Genomic DNA, 25,871 nt, shown 5'->3' with positions numbered 1-25,871 from the left:
CCACCTTGGCCTCCCGAAGTGCTGGGATTACAGGCCTGAGTCACCAGTCTCAGCCAAAAAGTAAAACATACTGTTACTCTCCACGATCCCCATTAGTCCGGATTCTCCTCGGTGGGGTTTATCAAATACTGGACCCACCTTCCTGAACCTTTTGCTGAATCTCATATAAAGTTTTGTCACAGAACCTCAGATTTTTCATGAGGTCTTGTGTACCATGCCATGCCTGTGACTTGCTGTCTTTGCTTGTTTTTATTATTACTTTTTTTTAAAGAAGTAGCCAGCAAGTATCTTTCTTTGCTTTAGAGATGTAAACTGCTTTGTATTTTCAGATTAACTTTCCAGGATGTTGAAAATGCTTTGCTCACTCTTCTTTTCTCGCTTCCTCTCTCTCAGGACCTAAAACAGGCACCCCCCAGCCCAATGGACAGATGCCCCAGGCTGCACATTCTGTCAGTGCTGTTCTCCAAGAGGCCCAGACACATGCTGAAACATGGAAGGTGAGGCCAGCAAGCAGCTGACACACATTCCACCCAGCTGCCCCCAGAAGCCCATGTCCTAAACCATTCGCATTGTTCCAATAACTGCTCTTTTAAAAAGAGAAAATATGCTGGGTGCGGTGGCTCACACCTGTAATCCCAGCACTTTGGGAGGCTGTGGCAGGAGGATCACTTGATATTCAGTTCAAGATCAGACTGGGCAACATAGTGAGAGCTCGTCTGTATTAGAAATAAAAAGAAAAAAAAATTGGCCAGGCACGGTGGTGTGCACCTGTAGTTCCCAGCTACTGGGGAGGCTGAGGTGGGAGAATTGCTTTAGCCCAGAAAGTCAAGGCTGCAGTGACTTGTGATGGTGCCACTGGATTGCAGCCTAGGCAACAGAGTGAGACCCAGTCTTATAAATAAATAAATAAGAAGATGTACTTCCAACAACTGAGAAGTCACTACCATTTCATTTAGGTAATTGCTTTGTATTTGTAATCTTAAAGTTACATGTGGTAGAATCAAAAGTTAAAACCAGGTATCATCACACTGCTTAGGAAAAATGTAAGCATTTCCTTTAAACTCTGGAGTTATTTAGCTTATTTAGCTACCTTTACTTTGACCAAAGTGGTTTTCTTGGTTTAGTCAAGTGATTTTAGCCCTCTCTGAAAGTGGCACACCCAAGTTTTAAACCCTTGGGATTTTACTTTCCTGTTTTGAATAAAATGGGGCAACCAGTTAGTCCAAAGCCCTATATGAAGTGCTAACTGGCCCCCAAAATCAGACTAGAAGACTGCCAAAAGAGTTACACTACAAATAGGGGCTGGGCACGGTAGTGAGCACCTGTAGTCCCAGCTACTTGGGACACTGAGGCGGGAGGATCACTTGAGCCCAGGAGTTCAAGGCTGCAGTGAGCTCTGATCGCACCACTGCACTCCAGCCTGGGTGATAGGTAAAGACCCTGTCGTGAAGAAAGAAAAAAATATTTTAAAAAAAGGGTTACATTAAAAATGTGCATTTTCTATTTTCCCCACTAAAGTCCTACATACATCCCCATGGTGATGGAGGAGAAAATGCATCGTAAAATAATAGCAAATTGGTATAACATTCTCTATAACATTTTTTCAAGTGAATAGATTAATGAGGATTCATTTAAACCTGTCTTAAAATCATAGCTGATAATTATTACTTAGTTACTAATTTAGTTCAAAACCTTTCAGCTGACTATATAAATTCTGTTGAAGATCTCTCATGTGTGATTCAAAACAACCTTAAATAACTGTGACAATAGCATGTCACCGAGCTAGGACAGGCGGGTGCTTAACTTTAGCAATTTTTCACTTCTTTCACCCTTTCATTTTGTTCATCAGCCAGTAGTGAAAACAATTAAATATTGGTATTTATTGAATTTCTTGTTGTTTGTTTTTTGAGATGGAACTTCTTATAATTTTGAAAACCAGATCTTCTTTAAAAGTTGTATTTCATTAATGTTCTCATTATCTTCTCAAGCCTGACAATCTCTTCATGCAATGTGCTTTCAGCTAGTTTTAGTTCATTATTTCTATAATGCCAATTGAAGAAAAGCATTTTAAAATGCTGAAAGAAATAAAAGAATCCCAGAATAGAAATCACTTGTGAACACTAACTCCCAAGTTGTCTGTTCAGAAATTTAAATGAAAAAATACATCACCAGTTAATTAGCTTACCATGTTAAGCAAATAAACTAAATAAAATAGATACTAAATCAGAAAGCACTTTATTAGAAAAAAACTTCCTAATTTAATCTTCAGTGGTAAGAGACTATTAAGTATAGGATGAAATAAACTGGAATTCTGATAAACTGTAACTTGGAATGATAATTATCACTAAAACAGGGGGATTCAATCCAGCTGCCTGGGGACATTATAAAATTATTATTATATATTGTATAATTATATGTATATTCTATTATTTATAGATTAATTCAATAATTTATATATATTAATATGCTATATAGTGTAAGGCCGCTTGCCTCGCCGGGGGCTCGGACACACCCCCCTCCCTCGCGGGGACCTCGGACACGCCCCCCTCCCTCTCCAGGAACTCGGACACGCCCCCTTCCCTCTCCGGGGGCTCAGACACACACACCCCCTCCACGGGAGCCCGGGGAAAAAAGCCCCACTCCCTACCTACTATTTTGTCCTATTCAGGCCCCACTCCGTGCCTGCCATTTTGTCTTCTGCAGGCCCCACCCCGTGCCTGCCATTTTGTCTTCCTGCCTACTATTTTGTCCTATCTGGGCCCCACTCCCTGCCTACTATTTTGTCCTATCTGGGCCCCACTCCCCTCCATTTTGTTCCATCCGGGCCCTACTCCCCTCCATCTTGTCCCACTTACCTGGGGAACGACCAATCAGACGCCTCCACTCCCTATAAGACCCCGTGCCTGATAGGAGTCCGCGGGACTTCTCTGGCCCCTCCTGTCCGGACCGCAGAACCTCACCTGGGAGCCTGAATAAATTCCCTTGCATTGGATTATTTTCCTGCTGGCCTCAGTTTCTTCATTTTAAACGCGGCAACAACCCAAGAACAAACCTTACATATAGTAATTTAATAATTTATAAATATTTATATTTATAACAGGTTAAGTCTACTGGACTTAAGTGATCCGCCTGCCTGGGACTCCCACGGTGCTGAGATTACAGGCATGAGCCACCATGTCCAGCCAAAAAATTTAAAAAGATTATTTTTAATTTAAAGGCCATTTAGAATAATTACCATATTCCAGTGCAAGGATGAGCTCATCAACAACCAGGAGTCTCAGTGACTGAGGGACAGAGGCTCCCCAGGGGGCAGACAAAGACCTCACATATCCATGGCATGTCCTGTCCACTAGGGCTCTGTTGTCAAGAATGAAAAATGCTACCCGGGAGGCTGAGGCAGGAGGCTCGCTTGAGCTAGGGAGATCGAGGCTGCAGTGAGCCCAGATCGCGCCACTGCACTCAGCCTGGGTGACAGAGTGAGACCCTGTCTTCACTAAATAATAAAAATAAATTAAAATTTAAAAAAAAAATGAATGCTGCCGTTGCTCCATTGCAGGATAAGAAACCAGCCCTCGGGAACCACCAGCAGCCCGGAACACCTCGGGCCCCGCAGGCCCCCAAGTCCAGCCTTCCCCCTCCCCCTCCAGTGCGGCGGTCCTCCGACACCAGCGGCAGCCCCGCCACGACCCCCAAGGCCAAGGGCACGGGCGGCGGGGGCTTCCTCGCCCCGCCTGTCGACTTCCTTCCGCCGCCGCCACCGCCGCCCCCCGTGGACGACCCCGAGCTCCCGCCACCACCCCTGGACTTCATGGAGCCGCCCCCGGACTTCGTGCCCCCGCCCCCGCCGTCGTGTGCAGGAACCGCAGGCTCAGAGCTGCCCCCGCCGCCGCCGCCGCCCGTGCTCGCCCCCGATTCCACCAGGCCTTCCCCCGCGGTCGCCAAGAGGCCTCCTATGCCCCCCAAGAGGCAGGAGAACCCAGCACCCCCCGGCGGGGCAGGTGGCGGGGAGCAAGATTTCATGTCAGACCTCATGAAAGCTTTGCAAAAGAAGAGAGGCAACGTGTCCTAGGGAAGGGAACAGTGAGTGTGCCAGAGGGAGACGCATCGCTGACCCCTAGTGCAGGTTTTGCCAGATTTCCCTCACATCTTGTTCATTTCAGATAAAATGTGATGGGAAACTTCTCACTGTTGTGCTCAAGTACAGCCATAACCATTAACCCAATTGAATTCAGAATATCTGCCCAAGTGTACATATCGCTCCTATGTATTTTCACCTAAATGGAATGTATCTTCCCTTCCAAGTTACCTAACGTACTGTTTTAGGTTCATTTATTTTATTATGTTCAGAAGTATGAAATGAATAAAAGTTAAACATTTTTCCTGAAGACAGTGTTTCTAGAAAGATTAATTATTGGGTCAATCTATGTTGACATCAACACTATAATTAAGAATAGCTTTCACCCTCCCATGCCTTCTTAAGTCTTGGTGACCTTATATAGATTTTCCATCTCTACCTCTGTGACCTTCAGAATTTTCAGGAAAATCGAGAGAGGAAAATGAGAAAACATGACAAACAGAGCCTGTTCCCTTTCTCTGAGATCCCGTTGCTTGACTGATTGGAGTCCCGGACACCGGCTCTTTTGGTTTTGCTTTTTTAATGCTTGAATAACAGTCACTGAAAAAAATGGTTATTTAGATAGTTTTTTTAATTGTCTTATTATTACAATGCTGTAAGTATTCTGTAAATAAAAATGTAGGGGCAAGAAAAGGCAATCATATAGGTATTATTCTACCTGGAATGTTTTCCCTCCAAGATACATTTAATGCCCAGTTTATCCTAGGTTCTTGGTACCTATATCTCTTCTCTTTCAAATTGGCTTCTGATGGGCCTTTTACATTTTCTTAGTTTTATTTCCATGGTTCTCTTTTGGTTTTGTATTTCTGTGGGTTTTTTTTAAACTGTAAAACTTCTCAGAATCTTAAGTGAGTGGAAAATAATGCATTTTTTAAAATAAAGGAAGATAATTAATGCTATGTTTTAATATTTGGAGAAAAGTAAGCTCTAAATCATGCTGTCTCAACTCATGGGCTGCAGGACGCCCAGGACTGCTTTGAATGCTGCACAACACAAATTAAAACATTATGAGCTTTTGGCAGAGCATGGTGGCGCACCCCTATAATCCCAGCAGCTCCAGAGGCTGAGACGGGAGAATCCCTTGAACCCAGGAAGCAGAGGCTGCAGTGAGCTGATATTGTACCACTGCACTCTGTCCTGAGCAACAGAGCAAGACTCTCTCTCAAAAAAATTATGAGATATTTTCTCAATTTTTGAGGGGTTTTTTTTAGCTATCATCGCTAACTGTCTCTCAAAAACTTTATATTTTCTCAATTTTAGGGGGGTTATTAGTTATTCTCAATTTTATGGGGGGGGGTTAGTGCATTTTATGTTTGGCCCAAAACAATTCTTCTTCTAGTGTGGTCCAAGGAAGCCACAAGATGGACACTCCTGCATTCTAAATCAATCTTTAAAATGAGAAACATTTAGTTTTAAAACCAAAATATTTAGCAATTGAAACTAACAAGGTGCCCTTTTTTCTGAAGCATATACTTGAAATAGGATAGAAGATAAATTTGCCTGACATGAAATTTCATCCCATCAACAGTAACTCTCTCCAGTTTTCGTTTCATTATGTTCATTTGATGTCGGATGCAGTCAAAACACAGCTTTTCTGACACCTGACTAAATCCTGGTCTTTATGTAGATCGCGGGGACAATACAGGAAAGGTGTCAGCAAAGAGAGTTGTGAAAGCTGTCAGAATTAAAATGGAGTCACTTATGTTAAGAAAACAGTGACAAATAGAGCCAGGCAAGTCCATGAATAGAGGGTTCTCTTGAGGATTGTAAACTCTGATTTTCACTCAAGTGAAACAATCTTTGGTGTCTGGCTGAAAGGTCTTTACAAGTTCTACCTATTAATTGAGTAGGATTATTTAGATTGATCCAGGAATGGCCGCAAAATTTGTTTCTTTATGAAATGTTTAGTGAGATATTTGGTTGTGTTGCGGGGAGTGGAAAAACTGTGGTGAAATTGAGAACTAGAGAAGGAGTACGTGGATAATAATATATTATGAATAATAATACCTAATCAACAATATAGGACAGTAATCCTGTATCACTTATAAAAACTCCATGATTTCTTGTATAATGCTGCCAATGGGGCAAAGACCCATGTAATAGGCCGACTGCAACACAAACCACAGCGTTTGGTAGAGTTTACACAAAATGTGACTTAATCTGTCAGATGATAGAACATGAACTAAGATTTTACAGTCAGTCCTCAAGGAAGAAAATGAACATTTAAGCCTCATATTTTATTTGATCTTAGGAATCTTGGCCAGTATGATACTGAAATGACCCAATTCCATGATAATTGAGGCTTTGAAGTGTGTTAACGGCTTGATGTGTGATCCGTGTTTGCAGATGGTTTATGTGTGCTTGTGTACAATGCACTATACATGGTCCTTAGAACAAGCTTGTTAAGCATGTTGCACAAATCTTCTTCCTGCAGTCTGTTGTCTGGTCTGTTGCATTCATCAATTACTAAGAAGGATGTTTTAAAATCTTTGGAGGGCAAATTTGTCAATATCTTTTTATTGTTCTGCCAATTGTGCCTTATACATTCTGATACTGTTTATTATTAAGTGTAAACAAAAATTATGTGTGCAACTTCCTGGTAAATTGAACCGCCTATCACTGTGTAATGTTTTCTGCTTTTTATCTTGTACTCATGCAGTTGTAAGATCTTTTTTCAGGTATTTGCCTGACAAATCTATTCATTCACGTTCAAACTCTCTGTACCTTTATGTTCTACATTTGCCACTTGTAAATGACATATAGCGGGTTTTGTTGTGATTATAGCTAGTTTAGTAATTATTTTCTTTTAACTGCAAGTGTTTATTCTTTTTTTAAAATTTCTTTTTCTTTTTCTTTTTTAACTGCAAGTGTTTATTCTTTTTACTTTTTAAATTTCTTTTTCTTTTCCTTTTTTTTTTTTTTTTTTTTTTTTTGAAGACAGGGTCTCAGGCTGGAGTGCAGTGGTGTGATCATGGCTTAATGTAGCCGCAACCTTCTGGGCTCAAGCCATCTCTTGCCTCAGACTTCCGAGTAGCTGGGACCACAGGCTCATGCCACCATGCCCAGCTCATTTTTTTTTTTGTAGAAATGGGGGTCTCACTATGTTGCCTAGGCTGGTCTCTAACTTCTGGCCTCAAGCAATTCTTTTGCGTTGGCCTGCCACAGTGCTGGGATTATAGGTATGAGCCAAAACACCTGGCCTATAATTTTTATTCTCATTGTGATTACATATTTTATTTGTTTTTAACATCTTAGTTTGTACTTTCTATTATTCTGGATTTTTCTGGGGCTTTTTTCTTCCTTTCTTGTCTACTTCATGTGATTAGGATTTTATTCTTCTTTTTAAACTCCCTGTTGAAAACTTATATACTGTACCTATTCTTTTAATAGCTACCTATAATGATAATATCCATACTCAATAAAATCTCTAAACAACTTTAACCTAGAAAACACAGACTTGGTAACACTTTGATTTCAAACACACACACACAGACAGACAGACACACACACACACACACATTATTGTCTAGTATTTGCGTTATAGCTGGGTGTTTTTCTTTAGAGTGTCTTTACTTCACCCTCATTCTTCAAAGATGGTTTCAGTGGATGTAAAATTCCAATTGACAGTAAAAATTACCAGATTTCTGAGGGGATTGTCTCCGCTATCTTCTGCCTTTCACTGTTGTTGTTGGAAGTCAGCTGTCAAATTATTATTCCTATTAGGTCATCTCTTTGTTACCCTCTGAATGATTTTAAGACCTTTTCTTTGTCTTTGGTGCACACAATGGATCTCACTGTGGATTTCTTTTTACTTAAGTTACCTGAAAATTTACTGAGGTTTCTGAATCTACAAATATCTGCCTTTCACTATTCCTGAAAATTGTAATTTATTTTGTTTTCAAATATTGCCTCTCCTTATTCACTTTTTCTGAAACGCTAATGAAATGTATGTTAGATCTTCTAACACTAGCCTCCTTATTTTTTAATTGTATATATTTTACATTTCTTTATTCTGGCTATAGTCATCAGATCTTAATTTGTATTCACCAATTCTTTAATCAAAATTGTATAGGTTTCCTTAGAGATATTCTATATATTTTGTTAGAGTTATACCTAAGTATTCCATTTGGGGAAAGGGATGTTCACATAAATGACATTGTTTTTAACTTCGGCTTCCAATTGCTCATTGCTGGTGTGTAAAAGAGCAATTGCAATTGGCTTTCCTGTATCAACCCTGTATGCAGCATCCTTGCTATAACTGCTTCTTAGTTCCAGGAGTTTTTTGTTCAGTTGTCCTGGTGGTCCCCTAAAAATTCCTCCCCTAGACCCAGGGTTAAGAGTTTGCGTTATTTTCCTCTCCACACTTAGGACTATCAAAGGCGAGACAGGGAGAGTGCAAGGCGGCAGCTCCCTGCAGTCTTCTCCACTTTCCATCATTTCACATTGTTAAAGTCGATGTGGGGAATTAACAGTTGTGGAGCAGGTTCTCAAATATTTGCTATGAAAACCTGCATATGGTGATTTGGACTTTCACAGCTCTTGTATCCTCGCGGTCCTTGATGAAACTTTAATTTTAACCTATTGTTCAATCAGTATCATTTTTATTGGAAAAAGTCAGAGGGGATAAAAAAATAATTATTTCAATAAATGTCACAAAGGCTTTTGATGAAATTCAACAACACCCCTTGTTAAAAAAAATAAAAAATTGAAACTCCGTGAGAAGCTAGCAACTGAGGAAGATGTTTTAATAAGGATAAAAGGTGTCTGAAACCGACAACACTGAGAGAATGTCATTTACATTCATGGTACCCAGGATTTTTTTTAATCAGTAATAGTAAGACACACAAACACAGAAATGACTGTCATAAGGAGAGTAGTTGATTTTACTACTCACGGTCCCCTAGAAGCAGTAGGCGCAGCACATCACAAAGGGCGGGACCGGGAAACATCAAGGCCAGTCAGGAGGCAGAGGAAACGGGGGGAAACATGGGAAAGAATCTTTATTGCAGTTTTCATGGGAAGGAACAAGCAAGCCAGGCTAATCAGGCTCAGCATTGGCTAGTTTGAATAATTTCATTGACTTCTGGGGAGAAGAAGCTGCTACCTGGCCCTGAGGAAATTAGGGCAGTAGGATAGTGGCCAGAAATGTGAGAGTGATAAAGAAGAATAAAGACTGCAAAAGAGATAAACAGAGATAAAGAAGAAGAGAGAGTGAGGAAGAGAGGATAAAGGAGTACAAACTCGGGGTTGGTTGGATTATACAGGAAAGGCATACATGCAGGCAAGTTAATTATTATATTCAGCAATTAGCTTATCCTGAGAGGAACAGTCCCTCCAAGGGTCAACAAGGCTCATATGTCAAAGCATCAAATTAAGAAAATAAGAGATGTGACTAATACACCGTTAAGGTCAATATTATCATCAATATTATTCAACATTACCCTGGAGTCTCTAGCCAATGCATGCAACAGCAAAAACAATAACATAAATAAACATCTGAATGGAAAAGACACTTTTAAATTCTCAGATGATGTATCTACTAAATAATATTTAATGATCCTTTTCTTTTCTTTTCTTTCTTTTTCTTTTTTTTTTTTGAGACAGAGTTTCCCTCTTGTTGCCCAGGCTAGAGCGCAATGGCACAGTCTCGGCTCACTGCAACCTCTGCCTTTCAGGTTCAAGTGATTCTTCTGCCTCAGCCTCCTGAGTAGCTGGAATTACAGTCACCTACCACCAAACCCAGCAATTTTGTGTGTGTATATTTTTAGTAGAGACAGGCTTTCACCATGTTGGCCAGGCTGGTCTTGAACTCCTAACCTCAGGTAATCCACCTGCCCCAGTTTCCCAAAGTGCTTGGATTACAAGCGTGAGCCACCACACCACCCTAATGATCCATTTTGATTACAACTGTCATAAGATCTTAAAAACATTGAGAATAACGCGTGTGGCTTATCAAAAACACCTTATTATTCCATTAAAGTTACTGATTAGAACAAAAATGATCATGAAGATGTTCCAAATTATATGTTCCAATTTAACTGGCTAAAAAATATTTGCATATATTAATCATTATTACCAAATGTGGGATTGCCATCAAAATGTGGATAATCAAAAATAATTTTTTAAACAGATTATTCTATGTTGTTTTTAATGATAGAAGAATTAGTATTTATTTTTCTTGAATTAAGATGTGCAACTAACTCTGAGATCTTTAGCCCAAGAAGGAGTAGGTGAGGCATAGTCTGCTTTCTTAGCTGTGAAATGCTTCTGAAAAGGATGCTGAAAAACATGCTGGAGAAGATGCACCTGCTAAACAAGGGTGGCACGTGGAGGGAATGCAAGGCCTGATTGGTTTATCTTAAGCAGGATGCGATCTGGTTGACAGGGCAACCAGCCTTCAGCTTGTGAGCTGAAGTTTGTGCCTTCAGTGGGTGCCTTAAGTTGGTGGCATTTGGTTGTCTTTCCTGGAGGGAGACAGCAGGTGCTGAGCCCTGCAGACCTGGAAGAGAGAGAAGACCCAAGCTTCCCAAGAAGAGCAGAGGTGCCCCAAGGAAACCACGCTGTGCTGACCAGTCGCAGGTGCACCAAAGACAGCCCCAAGCAGGGCCTGTGTAGGGATTCTATGGAGCCGTCCTGCAGCTCTGACTTCTGTGAGTGAGCAGCCAGCAAAGGCAGAGACCCCCAGCACAGAGGAGTTACTGGAACCCAGAACACGCTGTACCCCAATGCCAGCCCCAAGGGGGGCCACCTCAGGGTGTTGTGGGCAGAGCCGTCCTGCAGCTTTGAGATCTACAAGATGGGGATGTCTCTAGTACCTAACCTCACTGCTTTGGAGCCTGCTCACTCAGATTTGGGAGCTGGTGAGGGTCATGACTTGGAGCACACTAGCCACCAGAAGACGCCCAAAGGTAGGAAGGAAACAGATACCGTTTGGCCTCAGGAGGCCATTGCTGACCCAAGGTTCCCACAAGAGACATCCACAACCTGGGGCTCCTCCCTTCTGCTTTTACTTAACTTTCCTAGGCCCAGGCCCGAAGCAGGAGGACTGGCTCTGCCTGGAGTCCCACCCCTTCTTATTTCCCTTTTGCCTCCAAAAGGTTTCTTTTCTCCTCCCTACCCAAACGCCCATTTCTGGGTCCTCTCTTCTTCCCTTAGGCTGGCTGAAAAGTAAGTTTTCAAAATACAAAATGGATGCTACAGATTTCGTTGCTATAGAGGAAATGTCTGACAGTTCTTGTATTTAAACTTAAGTAACCACACTGGAACTCACAATTTTACATCTTGAGTTCTAGACAAGAGCTCTCTATCCTAAAGAAATATCAGAGGTACTCTTCATGATTCTAATAAATAAAAAATGATTATTTGTAGAGATAGTCTCCCAGGCTGGTCTTGAACACTTGGCCTCAAGTGATCCACCCACCTTGGCTATCCACATTGCTGGGATAATGGGATAACAGGCAAGAACCACCACACCTGGCCTTTGGAGGTGCTCTTGCTTTGTGTGTTTCAGCTGGTCATCCTGCACAGCTGTCAGTAAGATGCTCCTGCAGTATAGTTCCAAAACTTTCTACACAAATTCAGTGGATCTTGTGATTTTTTTTTTTTACATGGAATAGCCCCTTTATTTATTGCAGAGAAGCTAGACAACTCAGTTAGTAACCTAGGGCCTGGAACATTTTATTTCTTAATCAACACAACTGTTTACAGATGCTTGTGGTCTAAATAGGCAGATTCCTAATCATCCCCAATAAGAAGGGATCCACCGCAAGGTAACCTGGGAGAAAGCTTAGGATTGTTCTGAGGCCGTGAAAGCCGTTGAAATTCACAGATAAGAGGGTAGAGAAAAAGAATCCACATGTTTTGATCTCTTCATGTTCTGAGTATAACTTGGTCTTTGTTAAATTGCACAACCTTTGGTGTCAGAAAGAACTGATTTGAATCCCAGTTCCATCACTCATTATAACGTGATGGTGAATGTGTTTTTAACTATTCTGAGCCTCAATTTGCTCATCTATAAAAGATGGGATTGTTATGAGGCTTGCATAAGGCAAGTGTGTAAAAATCTGGGGATAATGCCTGTAATTTAAAAGATGGGGTTGTTATGAGGTTTCAATAAGGTCAGTGTTTAATGGACACAATGTCTTTCATTTTGTAAGTGTTCAATATATGGAGAAGGAGGATTATTTGTCTCTCTTAATTTTTAGAACAAAGTTATAAAATTGGTATTATTCATGTTTTTGAGATGAACAAAGGATCAGTAAGTTTAAATAAATCACCACACTCACAAATCAGTTTACAATATATTTCCTGGGTAATTTGTAGTTAAAATAGCAATAATGAGCACATTTAAAATCTTGAATTATGTGGTGCTTTTCTCTTACATAAGCCTCTTCATTTGTTGAAAATATAGATTCTAAGTTGCTCTTTCAAAGTGATCATTAGGAAAATGTGATGTGTTTACTGTATAAATTTTAGAAAATTTCCTGTTAGTCCTGTTAATTTGCTTAAGTGTGTTTTGAGTTATGGATATAAATATGAATATGTATTGATATATGAATATATCACAGAGTAATCTTAGTTCATGGCAGTGTTTTTTTCTGAAAGCACCTGGAGAAATTTGTCTTCTTTCTAGTTTCCAAAAAACTCAGAGGCCATGGGGGAAAGGCAGGTCTCTGAATGTCAGATAGTGCATGAGGTACAATAGGATACAGCAATTTCCGCGGAATTCACATTCATAATTCATAGTAAGGAAACCTGTAAGTTGCCACCAGCAACCAATAAATAAAAGGAGGGGCGGGGCCGCTGGGGGCGGGGCCGCTGGGGGGCGGGGCCTTGTGAGCCGGTGTCTGGACTCCCATGTCACAAATGGAAGGGCGGTACGAGGAGGGAACTCAAGGCCTGATTGGTTCCTCCAAAGCAGGAGGCAATCTGGTTGGCAGGGCAACCGGCCTTCAGTTGGTGACCTTCAGTTAGCGCCTTCAGTGGGTGCCTTAAATTGGTGGTATTTGGTTGCCTCTCCTGGAGAGAGGCGGCAGGTTCTCGGCTTGGCAGACCTGGGTGCAAGCAGAGGCCCAAGCTTCCCGAGAAGAGCTGAGGTGCCCCATGGGGACCAAGCAGACCTGTGGCTTGTGCACCGAAGCAAGCCCCAGGCAGGGCCAGCACAGGGATCTACAGAGCCATCCTGCGATTCTGACATCTGTGAGTGGGCGGCCAGCAAAGGCGCAGGCCCCAGCAGAGAGGAAGGAGCAGAGGCCTGCACAGTCTGATTCGAGAGCCCTCACTTTCGCGCATTGGCGACCAGAAGACGCCCAAAGGTAGGGAGGCGACGGATACCTCTTGGCCTCAGGAGATTCTCTGGCCACAGGTGACTCAAAGTTTGCCCCAGAGGCATCCACAGCCCTGGGCTCCTCTTTCCTGCCCCTAGTTAGCTTTTCTAGGTCCAGGCCCCAAGCAGGAGAACTGGCTCTGCCTGGTGTCCCCACCCATTCTTCTTTCCCTGCTGCATCCAGCCGATTTCTTTTCTCCTCCCTACCCAAACACCCACTTCTGGACCCTCTTCTTCCCCTATGCTAGCTGAAAACTAAGTTTTCAACATACAAAATAGATGCTACAGATTTCATTGCTGTAGAGGAAGTGTTTGACAGCTCTTGTATTTAAAATTAAGTAGCCGCACTGGGACGCACAATTTCATATCTTGAGTTCTAGACCAGAGCTCTCTATCCCAAAGCAATGTCAGAGGATCAGAGGTACTCTTCTTGATTCTAATAATAAAAAATGATTATTTGTAGAGACAGGGTCTCAGTGTGTATCCCATGCTGGTCTTGAACTCCTGGCCTCAAGTGATTTACCCACCTTGGCCTCCCACATTACTGGATGACAGGCAAGAACCACCACACCTGGCACTTAGATGCACTCTTGCCTTGTGTGTTTCATCTGGTCTTTTTGTGCAGCTGTCAGTAAGATGCTCCTGCAGTATAGTTCCAAATCTTTCCAGAAAACATTTCACATAGAAATTTAGTGGATTCTGGGATTTTTTTTTACATGAAATAGTGATTTTATTGATTGCAGAGAAACTAGACAATTCACGGTAACCTAGACTATTTCATGTCTTGATCAACACACCAGTTAAAAGGTGATGCTTGTGTCTATATATACAGATTTTTAATCATTCACAAGAAAAATGGAACCACAGCAAGGCACCCTAGAAGGGAGTTTAATGTTGTTCTGAGGCCATCAAAGCCATTGAAATTCGCACAGCAGGTAGAAAAGGGAATCCACATGTTTTGATCCCTCCATATTCTGAGTATAACTTGGTTCTTGCACCGTTTTTGGCATCAGAGAAAACGCGATTTGAATGCTAGTTCCATCACTCATTGTGATGTGATGGTGAATGTGTTTTTAACTTGTCTGGGCCTCAGTTTACGAATCTAAAAAGGATGTGATTGTTATGAGGCTTTCATGAGGTAAGTGTGTAAAAATTATGGCAAAATGCTTGTAATTTTAAAGAGTGCTGTTATGTGGCTTCTATAAGGTATGTATGTGAAAATCTGGACATGATGCCTTTAATTTTGTAATTATTCAATACATGGAAAAGGAGGATTATTTTTTTCTCCTTTAATTTTTAGAACAGGTTTATAAATTGATATTATTTATATCCTAGAGATGATCAAACAAAGAATCAGTAAGTTTAAATAAATCACCATAGTCACAAAGCAGTTCACAATATATTTACTGGGTAATTGCTAGTTAAAAGTAGCAATGATGAGCATATTGAAAATCTTGTGTTATGTGGCGGTTTTCTCGTACATAAGCCTCTTCATTTGTTGAAACCACAGATTCTAAGCTGCTCTATCATAGTGATTATAGGAAAAATGTGATGTACTTAGTGTACAAACTTTAGAAAATTTCCTCTATTAGTCTCGCTAATTTGCTTCAATATATGTGTTTTGAATTATGGATATAAATATGAATATGTATTGATATATGAAATCGATATATCACAGAGTAATCTTAGTTCATGGAATTATTTTTCCTGAAAGCACCTGCAGAAATTTGTCTTCTTTTCAGTTTCCAAAAAACTCAGAGGCTATGGGGGCAGAGAGTTCTTTGAATGTCAGGTAGTGGATGAGGTATATTAGGATACAGTAATTTCAGTGGAATTCATATTCATAATTCACAGTAAAGAAACCTGAAAGTTGGTAGCAGCTACCAATAAATGAAAGATGGAGCAGGGCCTTGTGAACCAGTGCCTGGACTCCCACATCACAAAAGAAAGGGCAGGGTGTCGTGCAAACTCAAGGCCTGATTGGTTCCTCCTAAGCAGTATGCAGTCTAGTTGGCAGGGCAACCGGCCTTCAGTTGATGACCTTTACTTAGTGCCTTCAGTCAGTGACCTTCAGTTAGTGCCTTCAGTGGGTGCTTTAAGTTGGTGGCATTTGGTTGCCTTTCCTGGGGAGAGGCAGCATGTGCTCAGTTCTGCAGACGTGGAAGCAAGGGAAAGCCCAAGCTGCCCAAGAAGAGCAGAGGTGCCACTTGGGGACCACGCTGACCTGTGGCATGTGCACCCAAGCCAGCCCCAGGCAGGGTGGGCGCAAGGGATCTGCGGAGCTGTCCTATGGCTCTGACATCTATGACTGCGTGGCCAGCAAAGGTGCAGGCCCCCGCAGAGAGGAGCAGAGGCGCCCGAAACACACTGTTTCCCAATGCCAACCCCAAGCTGGGCCAGCTGAGGGTGCAGCGTGCGGAGCCGTCCTGCAGCTCTGAGATCTACAGAGTGGAGATGGGAGTCGCGCAGACTCCACTGCTTTGGAGCCTGCCCAATCGGATTCCAGAGCCGTGGCCTACAGCGCATTAGCAGCCAGAAGACGCCCAAAGGTAGGGAGGCGACGGATACCACTTGACCTCAGAAGCTCCTCTAGCTGTTTCTGACCCAAGGTTCTCCCCAGAGGCGTCCACAGACTGGGGTTCCTACCTCACACCCCTAGTTAGCTTTCCTAGGCCCAGGCCCCAGGCAGGAAGACTGGCTCTGCCTCACATACCCACCCCTTCTTCTTTCCCTGTTGCATCCAGCCGGTTTCTTTCCTCTTCCCTACCCAAATGCCCACTTCGGGAGCCTCTTCTTCTTCCCCTAGACAGACCCAAAACTACGTTTTCAAAATACAAAATGGATGCTACAGAGATTATTGCTATAGAAAAAATGTCTGTCTGACAGCTCTTCTGTTTAAACTTAAGTAGCCACACTGGGACTCACAATTTCATATCTTAAGTTTTAGACCAAAGCTCTCTACCCTAAAGCAATGGCAGAAGGGTAGATGTACTGCTCTTGAGTCTAATAATTTAAAAATTATTTTTTATAGAGGCAGGATATCACTGTGTTGCCCAAGCTGGTCTCAAATCTTTGGCCTCAAGCAATTCAGCTGCCTTGGCCTCTCACATTGCTAGGATGACAAGCAAGATCCACCACACCTGGCCTTTGGATGGGCTCTTGCTTTGTGTGTTTCAGCTGGACTTCCTGTGCAGCTGTCAATAACATGTTTCCACAGCATAGTTCCAAATCTTTCTGCATGAATTCAGTGGATACTGTGAATTTTTACATGGACTAGCCCCTTCCTTTATTGCAGAGAAGCTAGACAATTCAGTTAGTAACCTATGACCTAGAAAATTTCATTTCTTAATCAATACACCTGTCAAAAGGTGATGCTTGTCCAAATATGCAGATTCCTAATCATCCCAAGAAAATTGAACCACTGCAAGACAAGCTGGGAGACAGTTTAGGATTGTTCTGAGGCAGTGAAAGCCATTGAAATTCACAAATGAATGGGTGGAAAATAGAATCCACATATTTTGTACCCTCCATGTTCTGGGTATAACATGTTTCCCATTAAATGCACCATTTTTGGTGTCAGAGAGAACTTGATATGAATTCCATTTCCATCACTCATTGAGATGCAGTGGTAAATGTCTTTTTAACTCATCTGACCCTCAGTTTGCTGAGGGTTGTTATGAAGCTTCTATAAGGTAAGTGTGTAAAAATCTGGACACAATGCCTATAATTTTCTAAGTGTTCAATATGCAAAGAAGGAGGATTATTTTTCTCTCGTTTAATTTTTAGAGCAAGTTTATAAAATTGATGATACTCATATTTTTGAGATAATCAAACCAAGGATCAGAAAGACTAAATAGATCACCATAGTTACAAGGCAGTTCACAATACAGTTAATGGGTAATTTCTAGTTACAAGGAACAAGGATGTTCGCATTGAATGTTTTGTATTATGTGGTGGTTTTCTCTTACATAAGCTTCTGTTTGTTGAAACCATAGATTCTAAGTTGCTTTATCAAAGTGATCATTAGAAATTGGGATGTATGTAGTGTGTAAATTTTTTAAAATTTCTACTGTTATTCTTCTTAATTTAATTGAATATGTGTGTTATTTTCAAAAATGTAAATCAAATATATGTGGATTGAATATATATGTATATGAAATATGACTTGATATTATACTGTAGGCTTAGGAGATGGCAATGTTTTTTCTGACAGCACCTTCAGAAATCTGTCTTTTTTCTAGCTTGTAAAAATCTTAGACATTATGGGATGAGGAGGGGTTCTGTGAATCCCAGATAGTGCATGAGGCAGATTTGGTTTCAGTAATTTTAACATCATTCATTGTAAGGTGATGATCCCTAGCAACTTCATCACAGTGAGAAACTTGAAAGCTCCTAGCAGCCAGCAATGAATGAAAAGTGGGCGGGACCACCGGCAGGGTGGGGCCAATGGCAGGGCAGGGCCTTGGAGCCAAGTGCCTGTGCTCTCAATTTCCAAGTTAAGGGGGAGGCATGCAGGGGACTCTGGGCCTGATTGTTTCCTCTTAACCAGGATGCAGTCTGAATGGCAGGGCAATTGGCCTTCACCTGGTGACCTTCACTGGGTGCCCTCATCGCTTGCCTTGGCTTGGCACCCTCAGCTGGGGGTCTTCAGTTGGTGGCCTTGAGTTGCTGGGCAGCAGCGGAAGGAGCTCCATCTATGTTCTCTCCTCCCGCAGTCACAGCTCTCAGGCTTGTTGAATCCAGACCCATTCTGAATAAACCAGGCCGGGTGGTGGCTACTGCAGATAAGTCAGCTCAGGGTGAGCAGGTGAGGCAGGGTGGGGGCTGTTGCAGATATGTCAGGTCAGAGTGAGCAGGTGAGGCAGGGAGGGGACTGCTGGTGGTGTGCAGCCACATGGCCTAGTGCTACCTGTGCAGCCATGCCTATGCGGGGAAGAGGTGGCAGGGGCTGAACTTTGCAGACATGGGGGCCAGTGAAGGCCCAAGCTGCCTGAGATGTGCTGAGCTGTCCCTTGTGGATCATGCTGGCCACATGCACCAAAGACAGCCCGAGGCATGGCTGGCGCAGGTGTTCATCGGAGCCAATCTGGGCTCTTACATCTGAGATGGTGGCCAACAAAGAGCCAAGCCCCAGCAGAGAGGAGCAGAGGTGCCCGGAACATGCTGTACCCCAATGCTAGCCCCAAGCGGGACCAGCTCAGGGTGCAGTAGGAAGAGACGTCCTGACACTCTGAGATCTACCATGTGGAGGTGGCAGTATGCCAGACCTCACTGCTTTGGAGCCTGCACAGTTGGATTTGGGAGCCGGAGAGGTCCTGACTTGCAGCACATTGGCGCCCAGAAGACACCCAAAGGTAGGGAGGCAACAGACACTGCTTGGCCTCAGGAGCTTCTCTGGCCATTGCTCACCCAAGGTTACACCTGGAGGCATCCACAGCATGGGGCTCTTCCCTCCTTCCCCTAGTTAGCTTTCTTAGGCTCAGGCCACAAGCAAAAGGACTGGGTCTGCCTTCCCAGCTTATCTTGGTTCCCTGCTGGGTCCATCCTGTTTCCTTCCTCCTTCCTACCCCAGTGCTGAGTTCTGGGACCTCTTCTGCTTCCCCCAGGCTGACCAGAAACTAAGTTTCCAAACTACAAAATGAATGCTACAGATTTCACTGCTATAGAGGAAATGTCTAATGTTTCCTTCTCTTTAAATAGCCCTATTGGGATCCACAATTTCATATCTTGATTTCTAGTCTAGAGCTCTGTATTTTCAAGCAATGTCAGAGGGTCAGACATACTTCTTCTTGATTCTAATCATTAAAAAAAATTTTGTGTGTGTAGAGGCCGGGTCTCACTGTGTTCCCCAGGCTGGTCTCAAACTCCTGGTGTCAAGTGATCCACCCTCCTTGGCTTCCCACATTGCTGGGCTGACAGGCAAGAAGCACCACACCTGGACTTTGGAGGTGCTCTTGCTTTGCGTGTTTCCACTGGATCTCCTACCCAGCTGTCAGTAAGATGCTCCTGAGGCATAATTCCAAAGTTTTCTAGACAAATTCAGTGGATCGTGTCACGTTTCACATGTAATAATACCTTTGCTTATTGCAGATAAGCTAGAGAATTCACAGTAACCTAGGCCCTAGAAATTTTCATATCTTTTTTTTTTTTTTTTGGATAAAATTTTGCTCTTGATGCCCAGGCTGGAGTGCAATGACACGATCTTAGTTCATCGTAACCTCTGCCTCCTGTGTTCAAGCCATTCTCCTACCTTTGCCTTCTGAGTAGCTGGGATTAGAGGCATTTGCCACACAATTGGCCTTTTTAATAGACCTTTTTAATAGAGATGGGGTTTCACCATATTGGTCAGGCTTGTCTTGAACTCCTGACCTCAGAACATCTGCCGGCCCTGGATTCCCAATGTACAGGCAAGAGCCACCATCCCTGGACAAAAATTTCATTTCTTGAGCAACAAATCTGTTTCTAAGGAGATGCTTGTAATCTAAATATGCAGATTCCTAGTCATTTCTAAGAGGAAGGGAACCACTGCAAGGCAACCTGGGAGGGAGTTTAGGTTGGTTATGAGGCCATGAAAGCCATTCAAATTCACACGTAAGAGAGTAGAGAAAGGGAATCCACGTTTTGACTGCCTCCACGTGCTCAGTATAACTTGGTCTTCATTATGTTGCACTACCTTTGGCATCAGAGGGAACCGGGTTTGAATCCCAGTTCCATCCCTCATTAGGACGTGATGGTGAATGTGTTTTTAACTCTCCTGAACCTCAGTTTGCTCCTCTATAAAAAATGGGATTATTATGAGTCTTCCATAATATTAGGGTATAAAAATTGGTGTGGACAAAATGACTGTAATTTAAAGGATAGGGTTTAAGGCTTCAATAAGGTAAGTGTGTAAAAATGTGGACACAATGCCTATAATTTTGTAAGCATTATATACAGAAGAAGGAGGATTATTTTTCTTTCATTTTTAGAGCAAGTTTATAAACACTGGTGTTACTTATATTTTTGAGATAATCAAACCACGGATCTGAAAGATTAAATGAGTCACTACAGTTACGGTGCAGTTCACAATACATTTACTGGGTCATTGAAAGTAGCAATGGTGATCACATTTAAAATATTGTATTAAGAGAACGCTCTTCTCTTACATAAGCTTCCTTGTTTGTTGAAGCCATCAATTCTAAGTTGCTGTATAAAGTAATCATTAAGAAACTGTGATATACTTAGTGTATAAGTTCAGAAAATGTCCTCTATTGCTCTTGTTAATTTGATCGAATATATAGGTTAATTTCAAAAATGTAAATGGAATATGTATGGAATGTATATGTGTGTGAGTATATATATATATATATGAAATATAACTTGACATTACACAGTAGGTTAGCTCATGGCAATCTTTTTCCTGAAACCACCTGCAGAAATCTGTCACTTCTGTAGTTTGTAAAAAACTCAGAGGTTATAGGCGAAAAGAGTTTCTATGAATTCCAGCTAGTGCAAGAGCCAGATTTGGCTTCAGTAATTTTAGCATAATTCATTGTAAGGTGATAATCCCTAGGAACTTCAAGACAGTGAGAAACCTGGAAGCTCTTAGCAGCCAGGAATGAATGAAAGGAATGAGTGAAAGGTGGGATGCAGTGGCTGGAAGGGCGGGGCCTTGTGAGCCATGTGCCTGGTCTCTCAAGTTCCAAGTTGGCAGGGACACATGGAGGGGAACCCTTGGCCTGATTGTGTCCTCTTAACCAGGATGTGGCCTGGTTGGCAGGTCAACCCGCCCTCACCAGGTGGCCTTCAGAGTGTGCCTTCATTGGTTGCTTTTGTTTAGTGCCCTCAGTTGGTGCCCTCAGTCGGTGCTCTTCAGTTGTTGGTCTTCAGTTGGTTTGTCAGTGGTGGAAGGAGAAGGAGCTCCGTCTGTGCTCTCTCCTCCTAAAGTCACAGTTCTCAGGCTTGTTGCACCTAGGCCCACCCTAAATAAACCAGGCAGGTTTGCGACTTTTACAGACAAGTCAACTCAAGGTAGGTGGGTGAGGTAAGGTGCAAACTGCTAGTGGGATGCAGCCCTATGGCCAGGGTTGCCCGTGACAGTGGGACTTTCCTGGGAAGAGGTGGTATATTCTGAGACCAACAGACATAGAAGCAAGTGAAGGCCCAAGCTGCCTGAGAAGAGCAGAGTTGCCACAAGGGGACCACGCTGAAGTATCTCATGTACACCAAAGGCAGCACCAGGCAGGGCTGAAGCAGGGGTTCTGTGAGGCCATCCTGGGACTCTGACATCTATGAGTGAGCGACCAGAAAAGGCAGAGACACCAGAAGAGAAGAGCAGAGGCACCCAGAACATGCTGTCCCACAATGCCAGCCCCAGGCACGGCTAGCTCTGAGTGTGGTGAGCAGAACCGTCCTGATGCTCCAAGATCTACAAGGTGGAGGTGGCGGTAGCTCCTGACCCCACTGCTTTGGAGCCTGCCCAGTTTGCTTTGGGAGCTGGCCAGGGTCCTGACTTGCAGCACATTGGCGACCAGAAGACCACCAAAGGTAGGGAGGCAACGAACACTGCTTGGCTCATCTATGTGTTACGTAATGCTCATCCTAAAAGATTGAATACAGCAGGAGCTCCTCTGGCCACTGCTGACTCAAGGTTCCCCCCAAAGACATCCACAGCCTGGGGCTCTCCCTCCTGCCCCTAGTTAGCTTTCCTAGCCCCAGGCCCCAATCAGGAGGACTGGTCCTCCCTCGAGTCCCCACCCATTCTTCTTTCTTCCTATCCCAATGCTCAGTTCTGTGTCCTCTTCATCTTGCCCCAGGCTGCCTGAATACTAAGTTGTCAAAATACAAAATGTAAGCTATAGATTTCATTGCTGTAGAGAAAAGGTCTGACAGCTTTTCTGGTTAAACTTAAGTACCACGGTGAGACTCAAAGTTTTATATCTTGAATTCTACACCAGACCTTTTTATTATAAAGCAATGTTAGAGGCACTCTTCTTGATTCCAATCATATAACATGATTTTTTGTAGAGACAGGCTCTCACTCTGTTGCCCAGGCTAGTCTGGAACTCCTGGCCTCAAGTGATCCATCCACCTTGGCCTCCCACATTGCTAGGGTGACAGGCAGGAGTCACCACATCTGGCCCTTGGAGGTGCTCCTGCTTTGTGTGTATCGGCTGGTCTTCCTGCACAGCTGTCAGGAAGATGCTCCTGCAGCATAGTTGTAAATCTTTCTGTACGAATTCAGTGGATCCTGTGATTTTTTTTATGTGGAATAGCAATATATTATTTTAGAAAAGCTGGACAATTCAGTTAGTAACCTAGGGCCTAGAAAATTTTATTTCATGATCAACCCATCGCTTGGCCTAGAAAATGTCTTGTCTTAATCAAAGCCCCTGTTTATAAGGAGGTAAATATGTGGTCTAAATATGCAGCTTAGTAATCATCCTCATGAAGAATGGGACCACTGCAAGGCAACCTGGGAGGAAGGGAGTTTAGGATTGTTCTGAGGCCATAAAAACCAATGAAATTCACACATAAAAGGGTAGAGAAAGGGAATCCACATGTTTTGATTCCCTCCATATGCTGGGTACAACTCAGTCTTTGTTATGTTGCACAACCTTTGGTGTCAGAGAGAATGGAGTTTGCATCCCATTTCCGTCACACATTATGATATGGTGGGGAATGTTTTTAACTTTGCTGAGCCTCAGTTTGCTCATCAATATGAGATGGGAATGTTATGTGACTTCCATAAGGTACGTGTGTAAAAATCTGGCCATCATGACTGTAATTTAAAATACAAAGTTGTTACCTGGCTTTCATAAGGTAAGTGTGTAAAAATCTGGGCATAATGCCTGTAATTTAATACATAGGGTTGTTATGTGGCTTCCGTAAGGTAAGTGTGTAAAAATCTGTCCATAATGACTATAATTTAAAAGATGTAGTTGTTACATGGCTTTCTTAATGTAAGTGTGTAAAAATCTGGGCATAATGCCTGTAACTTAAAAGATGAGGTTATTATGTGGCCTCCATAAGGTAAGTGTGTAAAAATCTGGGCTTATTGTCTGTAATTAAGTACATGGGGTTGTTATGTGCCTTCCATAAGGTAAGTGTGTAAAAATCTGGGCCTGTTGTCTGTAATTTAATACATGGGGTTATGTGGCTTCCTTAATGTAAGTGTGTAAAAATCTGGCCATAATGACTGTAATTTAAAATATGAAGTTATTATGTGGCTTCCATAAGGTAAGTGTGTAAAAATCTGGACACGATGCCTATAAATGTGTAAGTGTTCAATATATAGAGAAAGAGGATTCTTTTTCTGTCATCTAATTTTTAGAGCAAGTTTATAAAATTGGTGTTATATTTTGTAGATAATGGAACCAAGAGTCAGAGAGATTAAATAAGTCACCATAGTCACAAAGCAGTTCACAATACATACTGGGTAATTTTTATTTATTAGCAGCAATGAAGATCATATTTAAAATCTTGTATTAACGGGGTGCTTTTCTCTCCCATAAGATTCTTTCTTTGTTGAAACCATAAATTTTAAGTTGCTCTATGAAAGTGAGTATTATTAGATAATTGTGATGAACTTAGAGAAAATTTCCTAAAGTTTCTACACTATTAGTCTTGTTAATTAGGTTGAATATGTGTGTTATTTTCAAAAAAGGTAAGTTGAATATATATGTATTGAATATATAAAAAACTTGACATTGTAGGGTAGCCTTAAGTCATGGCAGTGTGTTTTTCTGAAAGCACATGCAGAAATCTGTCATTTTTCTAGTTTCCATAAAGCTCAGAGGTAATTGGGGAAAGGAGGCTCTATGAATCCCAGCTAGTGCATGAGGCGGATTTGGGTTCAGTAATTTTAGCATCTTTCATTGTAAGTAGATGATCCCTAGGAACGTCAGCACAGTGAGAAATCTGAAAGCTCCCAGCAGCCAGCAATGAGTGAAAAGTGGGGCGGGACCACTGGCAGGGCAGGGCCTAGTGAGCCTTGTGCCTACTCCCTCAAGTTGTGAGTCTGGGGGAAGTATGGAAGGGACCCTGGGCCTGACTGTCTCCTCTTAACCAGGATGCGGTCTGGTTGGCAGGTCAACCGGCTTTCACCTGGTGGCCTTCAGTGGCTGCCCTCATTGGTTGCCTTTGTTTTGTGCCCTCAGTTGGTACCCTCAGTTGTGTGGTCTTCAGCTGGGGGTCTTCAGTGGGGGATCTTCAGTTCGTGGGTGGTGGCAGATGATGAGGAGCTGTGTCTGTGCTCTCTCCTCCTGCAGTCATAGCTGTCAGGTTTGGTACATCCAGGCCCATTCTAAATCAACCAGGCAGGTTCTGACTGCTGCAGAGAAGTCAGCTCAGGGTGGGCAGGTGAGGCATGGTGCAGGCTGCAAGTAGGTTACAGACCCATAGTCCAGGGCTGTCCATGCCAGCCGTGCCTTGCCAGGCAGAGTCGGTAGGTGTGGAGATCTGCAGATATATGGGCAGGCAGAGGCCCAAGCGGCCAAGAAAATCAGAGTTGCCCCATGGGGACCACACTGACCTGTTGCATGTGCACCTAAGTCAACCCCAGGCAGAGTCAGCGCAGGGATTCTGTGGAGCCATCTGGGGCTCGGACATCTATGAGTGGACAGTCAGCAAAGGCACAGACCCCAGCAGAAAGGAGCAGAAGTGCCTGGAACACGCTGTACCCAATGCCAGGTCCACGCGGGGCCAGCTCAGTGTGACGTGAAGGGAGCAGTCCTGCAGCTCTGAGATCTACGAGATGGAGGTGACAGGAGCGCCAGACCCCACTGCTTTGGAGCCTGCCCAGTCAGATTTGGGAGCCAGCGAGGGTCATGACTTGCAGCACATTGGCGACCAGAAGACAACCAAAGGTAGGGAGGCTATGGATACCCCTCGGCCTCAGGACCTCCTCTTGCCCTACTGATGTAAAGTTCCCCCCAGAGGCATCCAAAGCCTGGGGCTCCTCCCTCTGCCCCTAGTTAACTTTCCCAGGCCCAGGTCCCAAGCAGGAGGACTGGCTCTGCCTCGAGTCCCTACCCCTTCTCTTTCCCTGCTGTGTCCAGATGGTTTCTTTCCTCCTTCCTACCCCAATGCCCAGTTCTGGGCCCTCTTCTTCTTCCCACAGGCTGGCTGAAAGCTAAGTTTCAGAATACAAAATGTATGGTACAGATTTCATTGCTGTAGAGGAAATGTCTAACTGCTTCTCTATTTAAACTTTGTTTGTTCTCTTCATTTCTTTTAACATTAGAATAATTAAGCCTTATGATAGATGTGCCTTTGTAACTTGAAAATACTGTATTTAATTTTCAGAGTTTTCAAAACAAATTTTTAATGTTTCTTTTGACACATTTTTGGCAAACAGGTAGTATTCAGTTACTTGACTAACTTCTTTAGTGTTGATTTGTGAGCTTTCAGTGCATCTCCCCCAAGCAGTAC

At 43.0% G+C, this 25,871-nt stretch overlaps 1 protein-coding gene across 1 annotated transcript in view; it reads left to right on the top strand.

The window, feature by feature from the left end:
* The window catches only part of LOC105715735 (amyloid beta A4 precursor protein-binding family B member 1-interacting protein), a 121,889-nt gene extending 117,504 nt beyond the window's left edge, over window positions 1-4,385 (top strand). Inside the window, exons 14-15 of the mRNA XM_021664952.2 lie at window positions 394-497; window positions 3,557-4,385. Of these exons, the coding sequence (XP_021520627.2) occupies window positions 394-497; window positions 3,557-4,069 (617 nt within the window). The 3' untranslated portion in view covers window positions 4,070-4,385. The remainder of the gene's footprint in view (window positions 1-393; window positions 498-3,556) is intronic.
* Window positions 4,386-25,871: the final 21,486 nt, after the last annotated feature.

The sequence above is a fragment of the Aotus nancymaae genome, unplaced genomic scaffold (genome assembly GCF_030222135.1).
Source record: "Aotus nancymaae isolate 86718 unplaced genomic scaffold, 86718_ANA_hifiasm-v0.15.2.pri h1tg000077l, whole genome shotgun sequence".
NCBI classification, from domain to species: Eukaryota; Metazoa; Chordata; class Mammalia; order Primates; family Aotidae; genus Aotus; species Aotus nancymaae.
This window is presented reverse-complemented; position numbering and strand designations above follow the sequence as displayed.